Source organism: Heterocephalus glaber, unplaced genomic scaffold (assembly GCF_053883595.1).
Source record: "Heterocephalus glaber isolate CG9 unplaced genomic scaffold, H.glaber_assembly_v1.0 deba00001531, whole genome shotgun sequence".
Taxonomy (NCBI): Eukaryota; Metazoa; Chordata; class Mammalia; order Rodentia; family Bathyergidae; genus Heterocephalus; species Heterocephalus glaber.
The window spans coordinates 5,677,719-5,690,708 of NW_028258329.1; the positions used below are offsets into that span (position 1 = coordinate 5,677,719).

Consider the following 12,990-nt stretch of genomic DNA (forward strand, 5'->3'; position numbering starts at 1 on the left):
TTTTCTTTGCCATGTTCCATGAACTCCAGTCCTTCAACAGGAATCTCTGTATCAGCTACTACTATAACAGAATACCCAAGGCAGGCTAACTTTATGAAAAGAAGCAATTTAGTTCCATTTTGGAGACTGAGAGTCCAAACAGGGTGATGCAGGCTCTGACAAGAGCCCATTTTGGCTGTAATATGCCCTGCCAAGATTTTATCTTTATGCGTGGTATCTCTTTGAGGTCTCCATCCTAATTATCTAATCTAATCTATTTCCCAAAGGCTACCTCTAAGCACCTAGTCAGATTAAGTTTTCAATTTCCTAATATCGTTAACCTAGAACGTTGGGGATTAACCTCAGTTCCAAGTAACAAACCACAGCAATCTTCTCTTACTGTTTTCTGAAGACAGTACTGGGAGCCCTAGGTGAGGACCGTGTACAGTCCTTGGGGGTTGGTGGAGACTTTCTTGGCCTAAAAGTAGAGTAGGAAGCTGCTCATATTTCGTGTTTACACCTGTGTGGGGGCGGATTTTAGCTGCTACCTTCCCTGGCTTGCAATCCCCAGTAGGCTGAGCCCCATTGGCCACTGGGTATGCGGCAAGAGTGTGGATGTAAACTCTATGTCAGGGCGGCCCCGGCCCTAGCATCCTTGATCTCTGCGTCCTACGACCACAAAAATTCAGTACTTACATGGTGAAAGGGGCGAGTTACTCCCCCTCACCGAGGTCAGCACCTGCTCAGGCCAGAGCCAGTACTCTCGATCTTCCGCCTTGGCCTCTCCCGCCCCACCCTTAGCCACACCCACCCTGTGATTGGTCGCGTGTCTGGGCGGGGTCGAGCCGCAATTGGCCAGAATGATGGCCACGTCCGGGAGCGCCACGTGTACGTAGAGAAGGCCCGGAAGTGCACGACTTAGGCGACGCTGCAGTGCGGGCGGCCGTGGCTGCCATGGATCGAGATGGTGAGCTGCTGTCCGCGCGGCCGGCCCTGGAGACGGAGGGGCTCCGCTTCTTGCACGTCACGGGTGAGTCGCCGCGGGCCGCGGGGCGGTGGGGTGAGCGCCGCCATGTTGGGTGGGTCGTGCTCTCCGCGACCGGCTGGGGACGGGGAGGCCTGGCCGGCAGCAGGGCGTTGGCACCGCACGCAGGCTTGGGCTGCGGCCCGAACCTCGAGTCGAGGCTGTTGGGAGCCGACCTCGTTTGCTGGGGTCCTTTGCAGTTGCCCAAGTCACTTGGCCCTAGCCGGGCCCCTGGTGGCCCCTCGCCCCTCCCATCACACTCCTAACTCCCCGCTCCGTCTTTTGTGTGTGAGTCCCTCGGTCTGGAAGGCTTTGCCTTTCTGGGTTGGATGAGGTCGTCGTCTTCCTTCAAAACCCGGCCGCGGTGCGCTCCGCCCTCCGGACCGGCCCCACTCCGACTCCCCAGATGCTTGGCAAGTCTCCCTGCCCAGTGATTCTCGAATTGTCGGACATGAGATTCTTTCCCTATCTTAACTACATGAAAGACTTTTACTTCAGCTAGACCGTGAAAGGTCTGATGGCAGGAGCTGCATTTGTCCATGTGGAGTTTTATAGAAAAGTGACATTTTTAGAGTCCTAATATTGTTTTATTCTTTTCAGTGGGCTCGCTGCTGGCCACCTATGGCTGGTACATCCTCTTCAGCTGTATCCTCCTCTACGTGGTCTTTCAGAAGCTTTACATCCGGCTGAGGGCCTTGAGGCAGAGGCAGCTGGACCGAGCCGAGGCTGCTGCTGTAGGTTAGTGCCTGCTAACAGACATGAGGCAGTTATTCTACACCTACTGCTTTTTGTATTTAAAAGTTAGTATGTTAAGAGTAATGAATGTGTGAGGCTGAGGCAGGAGGATCTCCACGAGTTCCAGGCTAGCCTGGACTACCTAGTGAGTTCAAGGCCATCCTGAACTACACAGCAAGAGCCTGTCTCAAAAAAAAAAAAAAAGAGTAATGAGTATATGATGCTCATTGCATAGAAGTGCCTTTTATGCCTCTGGAGTTGGTTCTGGTGCATGTGCAATTTTTATTTATTTATTTTTTTGGTGGGACTGGAGATAATCTTGGGGCCTTTGGACTGAGCTACATCCCTAGCCTGGCTTTTTATTTTTTATGAAAAAAACCAAAATTTCATAACAAAATAATGAGGAAAACAATAGTTAATACACTGTATCATTATCTTCAAAACAAGAAACAAACATATTAGCACAAAACTTCAATGAACTAAGAGAAATTAATAGTATAAATGAAATAAATTATCATATATATTAAAATATTTTTGAAACAAATGGGTAACTTGAGGATCCATCTGAATCTCCTCCCCACTTCCTATTTATCTACCATTTTGCCCCAGCCCATTTTTTAATTTTTATTGTGAGACGAGTATCTCTTAAGTTGCCCAAGCTGGGCTGGAACCTGTGATCCTCTCCCTTAGCCTCCCAGACTGCTGGAATTACACACATGCCCCGCCATTTCCAGTGCAAGATTTGTTTGTATCAGATTTTAATGAGATGGAAAGCCCTCTGGATGGTGTGTGGCACACCTAATGTGTGACTTGTTGAATGGTTTTTAATTTTATGTTGGATCAAAATGAAAACTTGGGCTGGGGATTTAGCTCAGTGGCACCGCCCCTGCCTCGCAAGTGAAAGGTCCTGAGTTCGATCCCTGGCACAGGGAAAAAAAAACTTTTTGTACTTGTGGGTCTACTTACTGAATCATCTGTAGAAATGTTTCAACCAGAAACTCAGCCTTCTTACAACCTGCTTCATTTTGAATTTTCACTAACTTACTTATCAAACCTGGTTTCCAATTGGCTGTTTAAAGAAATTCCCTCTCAAAAGGCAGCCTTTTCACAAACTCTGTGGGCATATGCCCCTCCAAAAAGAATGTTAAATGTTTTGAGAATAGCACCATAATTAAACAAATATAAATTGTCATATATCTGAGTCACTATGTACTGAGATTAGGGTAGAAAGCTTTTTTTATAAACCATATAAAATATAAATTAAAGTTATGTTTTTAATGCTAGTTGCAAAGATTTTCCTTTGTTTTTAGAAACAAGAGTAAAATACCTAAAGTTCCTTATCTCACTCTTACATAAATCTGGGCTAATTAAGCAATGGCCAAAAATTCAGAAAACTTTACCTTTACATGTTTTTTTTGAAATTCTGATCAACCTGAGACCGAGTGTGAGAGGTGTCCACATTGCACAATAGAGTCTCACTGTGACCCTCAGACACTCTTGAGGGCCACTGTCCCAGACTTTCTGAATTAGACTTGCTAGAACCCAGAAATCTGCATTTCTAGCATGTTTTTGGTGATGTGGCTATTTACAGTTAAAAAGCATAGCTTAGGAGCTGGGGTTAAGTCACACAAAAACATTTTTCATTGTCTAACACCTGTACCTCTTTATACTCACAATGTAGACATTCAAAGAGTTTTTATATTGTACAGGGTGCATTACCTCATTTTTTTCTCATTTTAGAACCTGATGTTGTTGTTAAACGACAAGAAGCTTTAGCTGCTGCTCGTTTAAAAATGCAAGAAGAACTAAATGCACAAGTTGAAAAGCATAAGGAAAAATTAAGACAGGTATGTACTGGTTTTACTTTGCACAGTCTGAGGAAATTGAGGCTCAGTGAGTAGTATAGCATGTGTGTATTATTCATAAGCTTTTAGGACAGGTCCTGTCTCAGTAGAGCTAACAAATGTTTCAGGGCCTACTACGTAGATAGATACTGGTGATATCAAGGAAAATACACTGTCCTAGGGCAGGGTGGATGTGTGAATGTAATATTCCAGTGAAAGATCCAGCGCACGGAAGGGACAGACTGGGGCCAAGGTGCTCCTGAGTGTGAATATGAGTGCTTGTGCCTGTTATGGTGAGGATAAAGGACAACTGCTTGAGGTGCTCAGGATGGAACCAGGGCTGCAAGTACTGTGCCACTGAACTACATCCTCAGCCCTGCTCTAGGTAGCTGATGTCAGTGTCACCCAACAAGATGGAGTGTCCAGCACCCAGGTCACACAGAAGATGGTAGCTTTGTTGTGGGGGGCCCCACACCAGTGGGTTGAAGGAGGGCCGGGGGAAGGCAGCAGAGGGCTCAGTCCAGGGTCGTGCTGATAGACGTGCAGTTGGGAGGGATTTGTTTTTGTTTTTGTTTTTTTTTGAGGCATGGTCTCACTATGTAGTTTGGGCTGGCTTTGACTCACTGTGTAGCCTCAAACTTGCCGTGATCATCCTGGCTCAGCCTCCCAAGTGCCAGGGTTACAGGTGAGTGCCACCATGCCCAGTGTGAAAGATTCTTTTCAGCAGTTTGGTTGGATGAAGTGGTAGGAGGAATCAAGGATTGCTGTAGTAGCTGGGTGGATCCTGCCACTCTTCACAGGAGCGAGGTCACGAACTTTGAGCTGAGCTGCATACTGAAACAACCTCTGCTTTCTGGTTTTATTCCAGAGATTTCCAGGCCTCATCGCCTCCTCATAAGGAAGCCTCTGCCAGCTGTAGGGCAGCAGGGAGCTTGGCCACACTGTGGATCTCGCCTGCGTCTCTGGCGTTGCCAGGGACGAGTGCCTCCTGGGACTCCTCCTCTAGTTTCTGCGAGGTCACCCTTCCGGCTGCTCTGCCCAGCTTGGCTGGGGCCCAGGAGAGGACAGAACAGGGCCCCAGCCCCACCCCCTCCCTCCTCAGTCACCTGTCCCAGCAGCCTGCAGCATCTGTGTCAGGTGGCTGCCCATCTTGTTTGGTCACCAACCTAAGACGTACATGGTGACTTAACATTTGTAACTAAACTGTGATATAAAAGTCTGTACCAGGGAAACGAATCTGTACCCTGCTTGCTCCCTCACTTTCTGATACCTAAGCGGCCCATGCAGTGTTAAGCTTTTAGGTATTTTTCAGAAATATGTTACCTGTATATGTGCACAGATGTGGTTCCCTTTTTTAGAAATAGAAGCATGTGTCATTTTGAACAGTTCTATTTTAGTTGGGGTTTTTCATTGTTGTTTTTATGTCGATCTTCAATGCTGGGGATTAAACCCAGGGCCTTGTCCAAGCTCAGCAAGCATTCTGCCAGTGAGCTACCGCACAGCCCACCCATTAATAATTATTCAAAGACTTCAGAGCCTGAGGATATTGTGTGCGCGCATTTGTGTGTGTGTCTTAGTAATATAGCTTGATTATTTGGTTTGTTGTTATAGCTGAAAAGTTTTAAAAGATGACTTCAAAGCCAGGCATGGTGTTACACACCTATGATCCCAGCACTCTTGGGAGGCTGAGGCAGGAGGATTCCCAGTTCCTGTCCAGCCTGGGCAACTTAGTGACTTGATGCGAGCCTGTCTCCAAATAAAACACAAAGGGCTGAGAATGTAGCTCAGTGTAAAGGGCATGGGTTCAGCCCCCAGGACCACAAAAGAAAAACTGAAAAAGATGTTCGGAGTTGAGGTGTGAGTACGTGATATGATGGCACTGCCTTTAAGCCTAGCTCTCTGTGCGGCTGAGGCAACAGGGTTGTAACTTCAAGCCCACCCTGGCAACGTATGGGCTGGGGGTGTAGCTCAGTGTGAGGATCCGGCCTCAAACCCCAGTACTTCCAACAAAACTGTGCTGCAAGCCTCCTAAAATTGGAAGAGGGACTGGGTACAAGTTTAGTTTTGTTTTTTAACTGTTGTAGTGGGTTTGCTCTGACCTGGGCCTGCTTGTCAGCATCATAAAACATTACTGACTTTCACTTGTGAGTCCGATCTCGCTGTGTAGTTCAGGCTGGCCTTGAATTGTGGCAACCTTCTCTCCTCAGCCTCCTGGGTGCTGCGATTATAGATAGGCGTGTGCCCCCACACCCCGCTACAAGTATTTATTTTTTTTTCCATTAAGTTTATTGGTACATTTTAAGTATGCCATACAGTTACATTCATCATTGGGATCTTGTACCTTTACATGAGTCTCTTGGTTCTTATTTTTTTCCCCTTCCCCTGCCCTCCCTTCACCCCCTCCACCCTTCCCTATTTGAAAAGACTTTGTTTCCATTTTTTTTCTCTTTTCTCATATTTTTTCTTTTCCCTTCTTTCCTTTCCCCTACCCCTCCCACTTCCCCTGCTCCTTTAGACCTTTTCTTCCTATTTCACAATATCAGTTATACATTTTTTGATTACAATATCAAGATTTAGAGAACATTACCACAGATTTTACAGAACTTGAAAGGATATAGAAAGCATATTACAAAAATCTTCTTTGAAATAAATTTGACAACTTTTATGAGGTACCTTTGAAGACAAATTAATGAAACTGACTCTGGAAGAAATATAAAATTTGAATGGCACCTATTAAAGAAAGTATATTCCTAGCTTGAAAACCTACCTCTATGAAGCAACAGGCTCATACCCATTTTAACTGATGAATTGTATCAAACATTTAAAGCAGAATAAAGGAACACTTCTCCCCTCATTTTAGGAAATCAACATTGTGCTAATATTAAAACTGGATAAAGATAATGGAAGAAAAATGTATGAACATAGATAAAAATTTGTTTAAAAAAACAAACTTAGAAGTCAGATCTGGCAGGATGTAGCAAGATCCACCCCCATAAGTCATTTTAACAGAGGAAAGAAAAAAGCCATATGATCCTGTCAGTAGTTGCAGAAAAAGTATTGGACTAAATACTACAGCTGTTCATGGTAAAAGCTATTAGGAGTCTAGAAGTAGTACAGAACCTTCTCAACAGATCAAGTACATGTATTCCATACTTCCAGCAAAAACACCTTATATGAATGGAAAAGATACAATGCTTTCTCCCTAAGGTAAGGAACAAGGGCAGATGTGATGTGCCTACTCTTTATCTGTCCATTAAACTTTGAAACATGGGCCCAAACCAAAATAGTCTGGCAATAAAAAGAAATAGCATAGGATTGGCAAGGTAGAAGTAAAATCTTTATATTGTAGGTGAAATGATCATCTACGGAGAAAATAATAAATCTCTAGGAGCCCCTCAAACTTGTATTTGAATTTAGTAGGATTAGAAAACACAAAGTATATATAAAAATTCAGGTCTATGTATACTTGCTATAAATGAATTAGATACTGAAATTTAAAAGTTATGAAGGAGTGAAAGGACCTAGAAAAGTAAAAAAAAATAACAGTGTTGGAAGACATTTAGTACCTAATTTAAAAACTTCCTCTAAAGCTACAGTAATCAATGCCATGCTGGCATAAAGAAAGATAGAGATCAGTGGAATAAAACAGGGTACATCAGTCTGGGTTGGAGACTTTTCCTTTAGGGCTTGAAATACATCACTCCAAGCTCTTGCCTGGAGGGTTTCCATTGAGAAGTCTGCTGTGATTCTGATAGGCTTTCCATTGTATGTGATTTGTTTCTTTTCTCTAACTGCTTGTAGAACTTTGTTCTTCTGTTGGGTTTCTGGAATCTTAACTCTTATATGCCTATGTGTAGATTTTTTTTTTGATCAAGGCTAGTTGGAGTCCTATATGGCTGCCTTATCTATATGTCAAGTTCTTTTCCCCTGCTTGAGAAGTTTTCCCCCATCACTTCTGTGAACAGTTTTTTTGTCGTCTGCAGTCTCTCCTGTTTCTTCATTGACTCTGATCAGTCTTACGTTATTCTTCTTTGCATCATCTAGCAGCTGCTGGATTGATTTCTCGTGGTCCCTTACTATTTTAAAGAAGTTTTTCTTTTCCTGGTCACTAATTGCAATCTTATATTTGTGAAATTCTGTCCTCACATTGGCTCATTCTGCTGTGTAAACTTTCAGTGGAGTTTTTCATCTCCTGGAAATCTGTTTGCATCTGCTTTATGGATTCCATTTGTTTCCTATGTTGGGATTCCATTATGTTCCTCAGCTCCTCTATTTTTTTATCTGTGTCCTCTCTAGATTTATTAATCATGTCTTGCACTATGGGCACCATCTCTGCTGTTATCTGAGAAATTATTTCTGATTTCATTTTTTCCAGATCTTTTGTTGACAGTTCCAGGGAGTCTTGGTGGTTGAGTATCAGATTGTTCCATCTTGTTTCCCTTTGGAGTTGTTTTAGGTGATCTGCAAGTCTGGTTTTAAGACTTGTTTACTTGTCTTCTCATTTCATTGGGGGGGCCAGGGATGTGTGCTGCTGGCACATGTGCAGCTGACCTCCTTGGTGCTGGGGGCAGCTCTGCTCCTCTGCGCTGGGAGTGGTGGTATGGCGGCCCAGAAGGTCCACCACCTCTGTCTCACCATTCTTAACTGGCACCAACACTTCCACCTCCTCACCTTTTCAGGAACTCTCCAAGTACTTAAATTGTACAGCATATAGCACTGGTTCTGATTGAGGCTGCCTCACTCAATGGTTAGATCAGTGCTCTCCCCTGTGATGTCAGTAATTGTCTGCTATAGCTCCAGTCGGATGTTCTTGTTGGCTGGGGAGAAGCGTGGAACATCCTTCATGTCAAGGGACGGTTGGTTTCTTCTCACCTCCTATACTTGCAGACACTGGACTGTGACAGGCATTTGGGTTCAGCAGTGATGGGCTTAAGTGCCAGGGAGAAACTTCCTGGGTGGTGCTGTTTAAGGCATCTTGTCGCCTGTCCTTGGTTACCACAGTTTAATTGGAGCCAGAGTGAACTGTAGTTTGGGTGTGGATTCCATTGGAAATGAGAGGTTTACATGCACCTGGGGTACTTGTCAGCTGTGCCACTTGGCTGTTGGAAGACAAGCTTTTTTCAGGTCAAGTGTGCCATTTCCTTCCTGCATCAGGTAGGTCTGTTCTGACTAGGAGCTTTCCCAGGTGCTTACTGTTAGGTGTAATTTTCTGAGATTAGTTTTTCCTTATATTTCTGTAGTGCTCGACTTACCAAAGCTCTTTGAAATCTCCTCTCCTCTGCTCCTCATATCCTGAGGCATAGAGGTTGAATGTAGGTGACACCGAGGTAATGACCAAGCCGCACACACTCATCTGAGTCAGAGTTCTTCGTGCCTCTGGGCAGGGGTAGCTCAGTGGGGAGCATTCATGTTCAAGGCCAGTGCCACACACATAGGAAGGAGTTCTGCTGTGACGAGGGCGTCGGGTTTTGGAAGAACAGAATCTTCACTCTTTTCCTCTGACACTTCTTGCTTTTTTTTTTTTTTTTTTTTTGGTACCGGGGATCAAACTCAGGTCCTTCCGCTTGCGAGGCAGGCGGTGGAACCACTGAGCTAAATCCCCGGCCCACTTCTTGCTTTCTTTAACAATGTACAAAACAAACAGGAAGACAGTGTTGGCAAAGGTTTTTAAAAGACATTTAAAGTAAAAATTCTTAGAATTAGCATTTTCTTGGAGAAAGGTGGCGGTGAATGAGTTCTTTCTGTATAATGTGTGATTCTTTCTCAGCTTGAAGAAGAGAAAAGAAGACAGAAGATTGAAATGTGGGACAGCATGCAAGAAGGCAAAAGTTACAAGCGAAATGCAAGAAAACCTCAGGTAACCAGTTTGGCTAGTGGGCATTTTCCAGTGAATGAAGATTTTTTGGGTAGAATTTTATTTTTTTCTTTCTGGTGCTGGGCACTGAAGCAGGGTCTTCCACACAATAGCCAAACACTCTAGCACTGGGTTCTACCCCCAGGCTGAAGTAAAGCATTTTAATTGATTTTTAATGCATCTGTGCCAAAGATTGGTATTTTTTGAATTTTTGCATGAAAGTCATATATATTCCTAGAAAAGGAATAAGAATTTAAGAACATTTCGTTATGTTCCATTGTTCTGGACATTCCAAAAATGGATCACTAGGCACTGAAGGGTTAAGCCTGTTTATTTTCAAAACAGGAGGACAGTCCTGGGCCTTCTACTTCATCCACCATCCCGAAGCGGAAATCTGACAAGAAGCCCTTGCGGGGAAGTGGTAAGCACCAAGTGATATCAGACATTTAGAGTCTCAGGTGAAGCACAGTGCTCTTTCTTCATTTCAGGGTAAATTGATGCGAAGTGCCACCTAGGCCCTCCTTGAGCAGTGAGGTTGACTGCACTTGGGTTGGAATATTCCCGCCTAATCTCGCCGTGGCCCATGAGCAGGAAGCTACAGAGGAGTGGCAGGCCTGGGACACTGGGTGGTGTCCCTTGTAAGGAACTCCCAAGGAGACGTGGGCAGATGTTCACCCTGAGCTTTTGCCAGGTGGGGCGACACCATGGTGCCTGTCTTCATTCTGTCCTTGAGGAGGTTCAGAGCTGCATCTGGGAAAATGGGGCTCACAGGTGAAAATCAGTTATGCTTGATGATTCTGGCAGGAAGGCCCCAGACAGGGCTGAGGAGAGATCAAACCCACCAGAACACTGTTCGCTGAGGGCTTCATTTCCTCCATGGAGGAGAGGAGCATGGTGGCGGCCTGGGTGATGTCTTAGTTTTTGCTTTTGTTTTTGTTTAGCAGTAGTGGGGACTGAGTCCTAGGCCTTCTTACCAAGCTACATCTGCAACCCTTTTTTATTACTCTTTTTTATTTTGAGACAGAGTCTCACTAAGTTGCTCAGGAGAGGCTCAAACTTGCAATCTCTCTCAGCCTCCCAGAACACAGGCATCGCAGGCGAGCACCACTGTGCCTAGCTCCGGGGTGATGTCTTGCGGGGGTGAGGGTCGGCTAGGAAGTGAGCTTGGGCAGCATGGCCACAGACGAGGCTTAGGGGCTGAGCTCTAATCCAGCACCCAAACCTGGCTGGCTGAAGGGAGTGGTGCAGCTGGTGGAAATTGCTCTTTGAGAACTTCCCATTGCTGGAAACCTATTTTCAGAACACATAGTGGCGACATCTAAGAGAGGAGTGGAAATTGGAGAAAATGGATGACACGCCCATGTACATAGCCTCTTTTGGTGTCCAGCAGTCCTGGGCTCTAGGGCCTTTGACCAACCTGTTTTTATAAATAAGGAAACTGAGGCACGAAGATATATTGCCCCATAGCTTCCACAGCAAGTAAGGAGCAAAAGCAACTCATTTAGGTCTGGCTGGCTGTAAACCCCAAGCATTCCAGCCAACGCGGAAGCTAATAGAGGAGGGAAAGTGGGAGGAAGGACATAGATGACCCATTTCTGACTGGGAAAAGTGGCAGCTTGTGCTTTGATTTTTTTAGACTCTGTTCTCTATAACTTGAACAGCCCTTATTTGAATATGTATTTCTTTTCTTATGCACTGGAGTTGGAACTTTCTGTACTTCAACCCAGTTGTCCTAAGGGTTTTGTTTGCTTGCTTGCTGTTTGTTTGAGACAGGGTCTCAGGGAAGTCCAGGCTGGCCTTGAACTCTCTGTAGCCCATGTTGGCCTTGAACTTGGTGCTCCTTCTCCTTCAGCATCCTTAGTGGTATGATTCCAGGCATGCACTCCCCTGCCCAGCTCTGAGAGGTTTGGGAGCTGCTTTTTACATGTTCTGGTGAGTTAGGAATGAGAAGCTGAATGACATCCTTCTTCCCTTCCAGAAAGTCAACTCAAACACTATAGAAAGTATTTGTATACTTTTTTGGAAGGCCAAAAAAGTTTTTTGAAAGCATCCATGAGAACAGGCTTCATATCTTCGCAGTGCTTTGCATATCAGGCTCCTGATTATAATTTTGCTTCCTTTCTGTCATCCCAGGTTACAACCCTCTGACGGGCGAAGGAGGTGGAGCCTGCTCCTGGAGACCTGGACGCAGAGGCCCGTCGTCCGGCGGGTGAGGCTAGGCCCCTTGTTAGTGTCCCTCTCGATGCTAGCAAGGTGAACCTGAACCCTCAACTCAATTGCCTTACGCACGCTTTTCACAGTAACTAGCCACGGGGAGGTGGTTTCCTCCTTAACTGTCCTTGTGTATTTATGTCCTTCAGTGAGGATGGGATTTCAGCATTGCGCCTAGGTCACACTCCGTTTAGAGATAGTGGTCACAGGCAGCGCTGGTAGACAGAGGCCTCTTGTACCCTAGAAGCCCTTGCCTGTGGGACAGTCTGTGACAAGTTGTGTTGAATGATGTCTTCCTTATAAACGGTGAGCCCACCAGTGAGGATTACTGATGCAGACAGTTGACGGGGTTTGTTTCTGTATATTTATTTTTATGTACAGAACTTTGTAAAAATGAAATTGTAAATATTAAAAACAGTGAATAACATTTTTAGCATCTTAATTAACTTTAAAGAGCTTTCTTTGTGAGCTTGACTTTGCAATTGGACATTAAACACCTTTTTATCACTCATAGCCTGCAACTATTACTACCTGTTTCTTTACTTATTATTCCTCTCCGGAAATGAGCATGGCAGAGGACAGACACCTGCAGCAGTCTTGAAAGCTAGCAGATTTCCTGGGGTTTATATACAAAATCAAGCACCTAGAATTTAGTTGCTGAATTAATAGGATAAAGAAACCTCTCACTTCAGGTGACTCATGGGCTGCAGGTTTCTGAGAGCCCTGGGGGTCCTTCTCATTGTGCCTCAACTCATGAGTTATGTTCTTTCAAGAGACCTGTTACGGCTTGTATATCCCACCAGAGCCTCCGGCACGCAGAGGAGGCTTTGGAAGGTGATGGATTATGGGGACATGCAGCTGACTTGCTGGTCGGGGTGGGCCCTGGGTGGAAGAGCCCAGTCCCTGGGCGAGAGACCTGTCAGCGTCTGTCTGCCTTCCCAGCAGCTCCCTTCACCCTCAGCTTCCCACTGGCCTGCCGTGACCAGCCGTCCTCCGGGCTGGCCCTTCCATCGTGCACATTCCACCCTGGAGCCAGCCAACTATGGGCTGAAACCTCTACAATAAATAGGAGCTAAAATAAACCTCTCCCTTAATTTGTTGGTGTTGGGCATTGAGTCCCAGCAATGAAAAAGTGACTAAGACAGAGTCCTGTTTTAGACTTTGCTGACTGTATCTGGTCTCTGTACTCTTTTGGTTTTGCTTTTTCTTTAAAGATTTTTCGCTCATGGGTTGGATTCGACCTGCATGCTGTAGGTTGTGGATTCCTGCTGTAGAGTCAGCCATGAACAAGATCAAAATTAAATTTGAGAATGGTGTGAAGTATCCGGACAAGTATTCTCGGA

General features: G+C 45.1%; 1 protein-coding gene across 1 annotated transcript; it reads left to right on the forward strand.

The window, feature by feature from the left end:
• The first annotated feature begins 836 nt into the window (after positions 1–836).
• Positions 837–12,160, forward strand: Selenos (selenoprotein S). The gene is made up of 6 exons (XM_004852671.3): positions 837–1,009; positions 1,604–1,741; positions 3,479–3,585; positions 9,350–9,439; positions 9,782–9,857; positions 11,570–12,160. The coding sequence occupies exons 1-6, from the start codon at positions 934–936 to the stop codon at positions 11,653–11,655; spliced, it is 573 nt and encodes a 190-aa protein (XP_004852728.2). The 5' UTR covers positions 837–933; the 3' UTR covers positions 11,656–12,160.
• Positions 12,161–12,990: the final 830 nt, after the last annotated feature.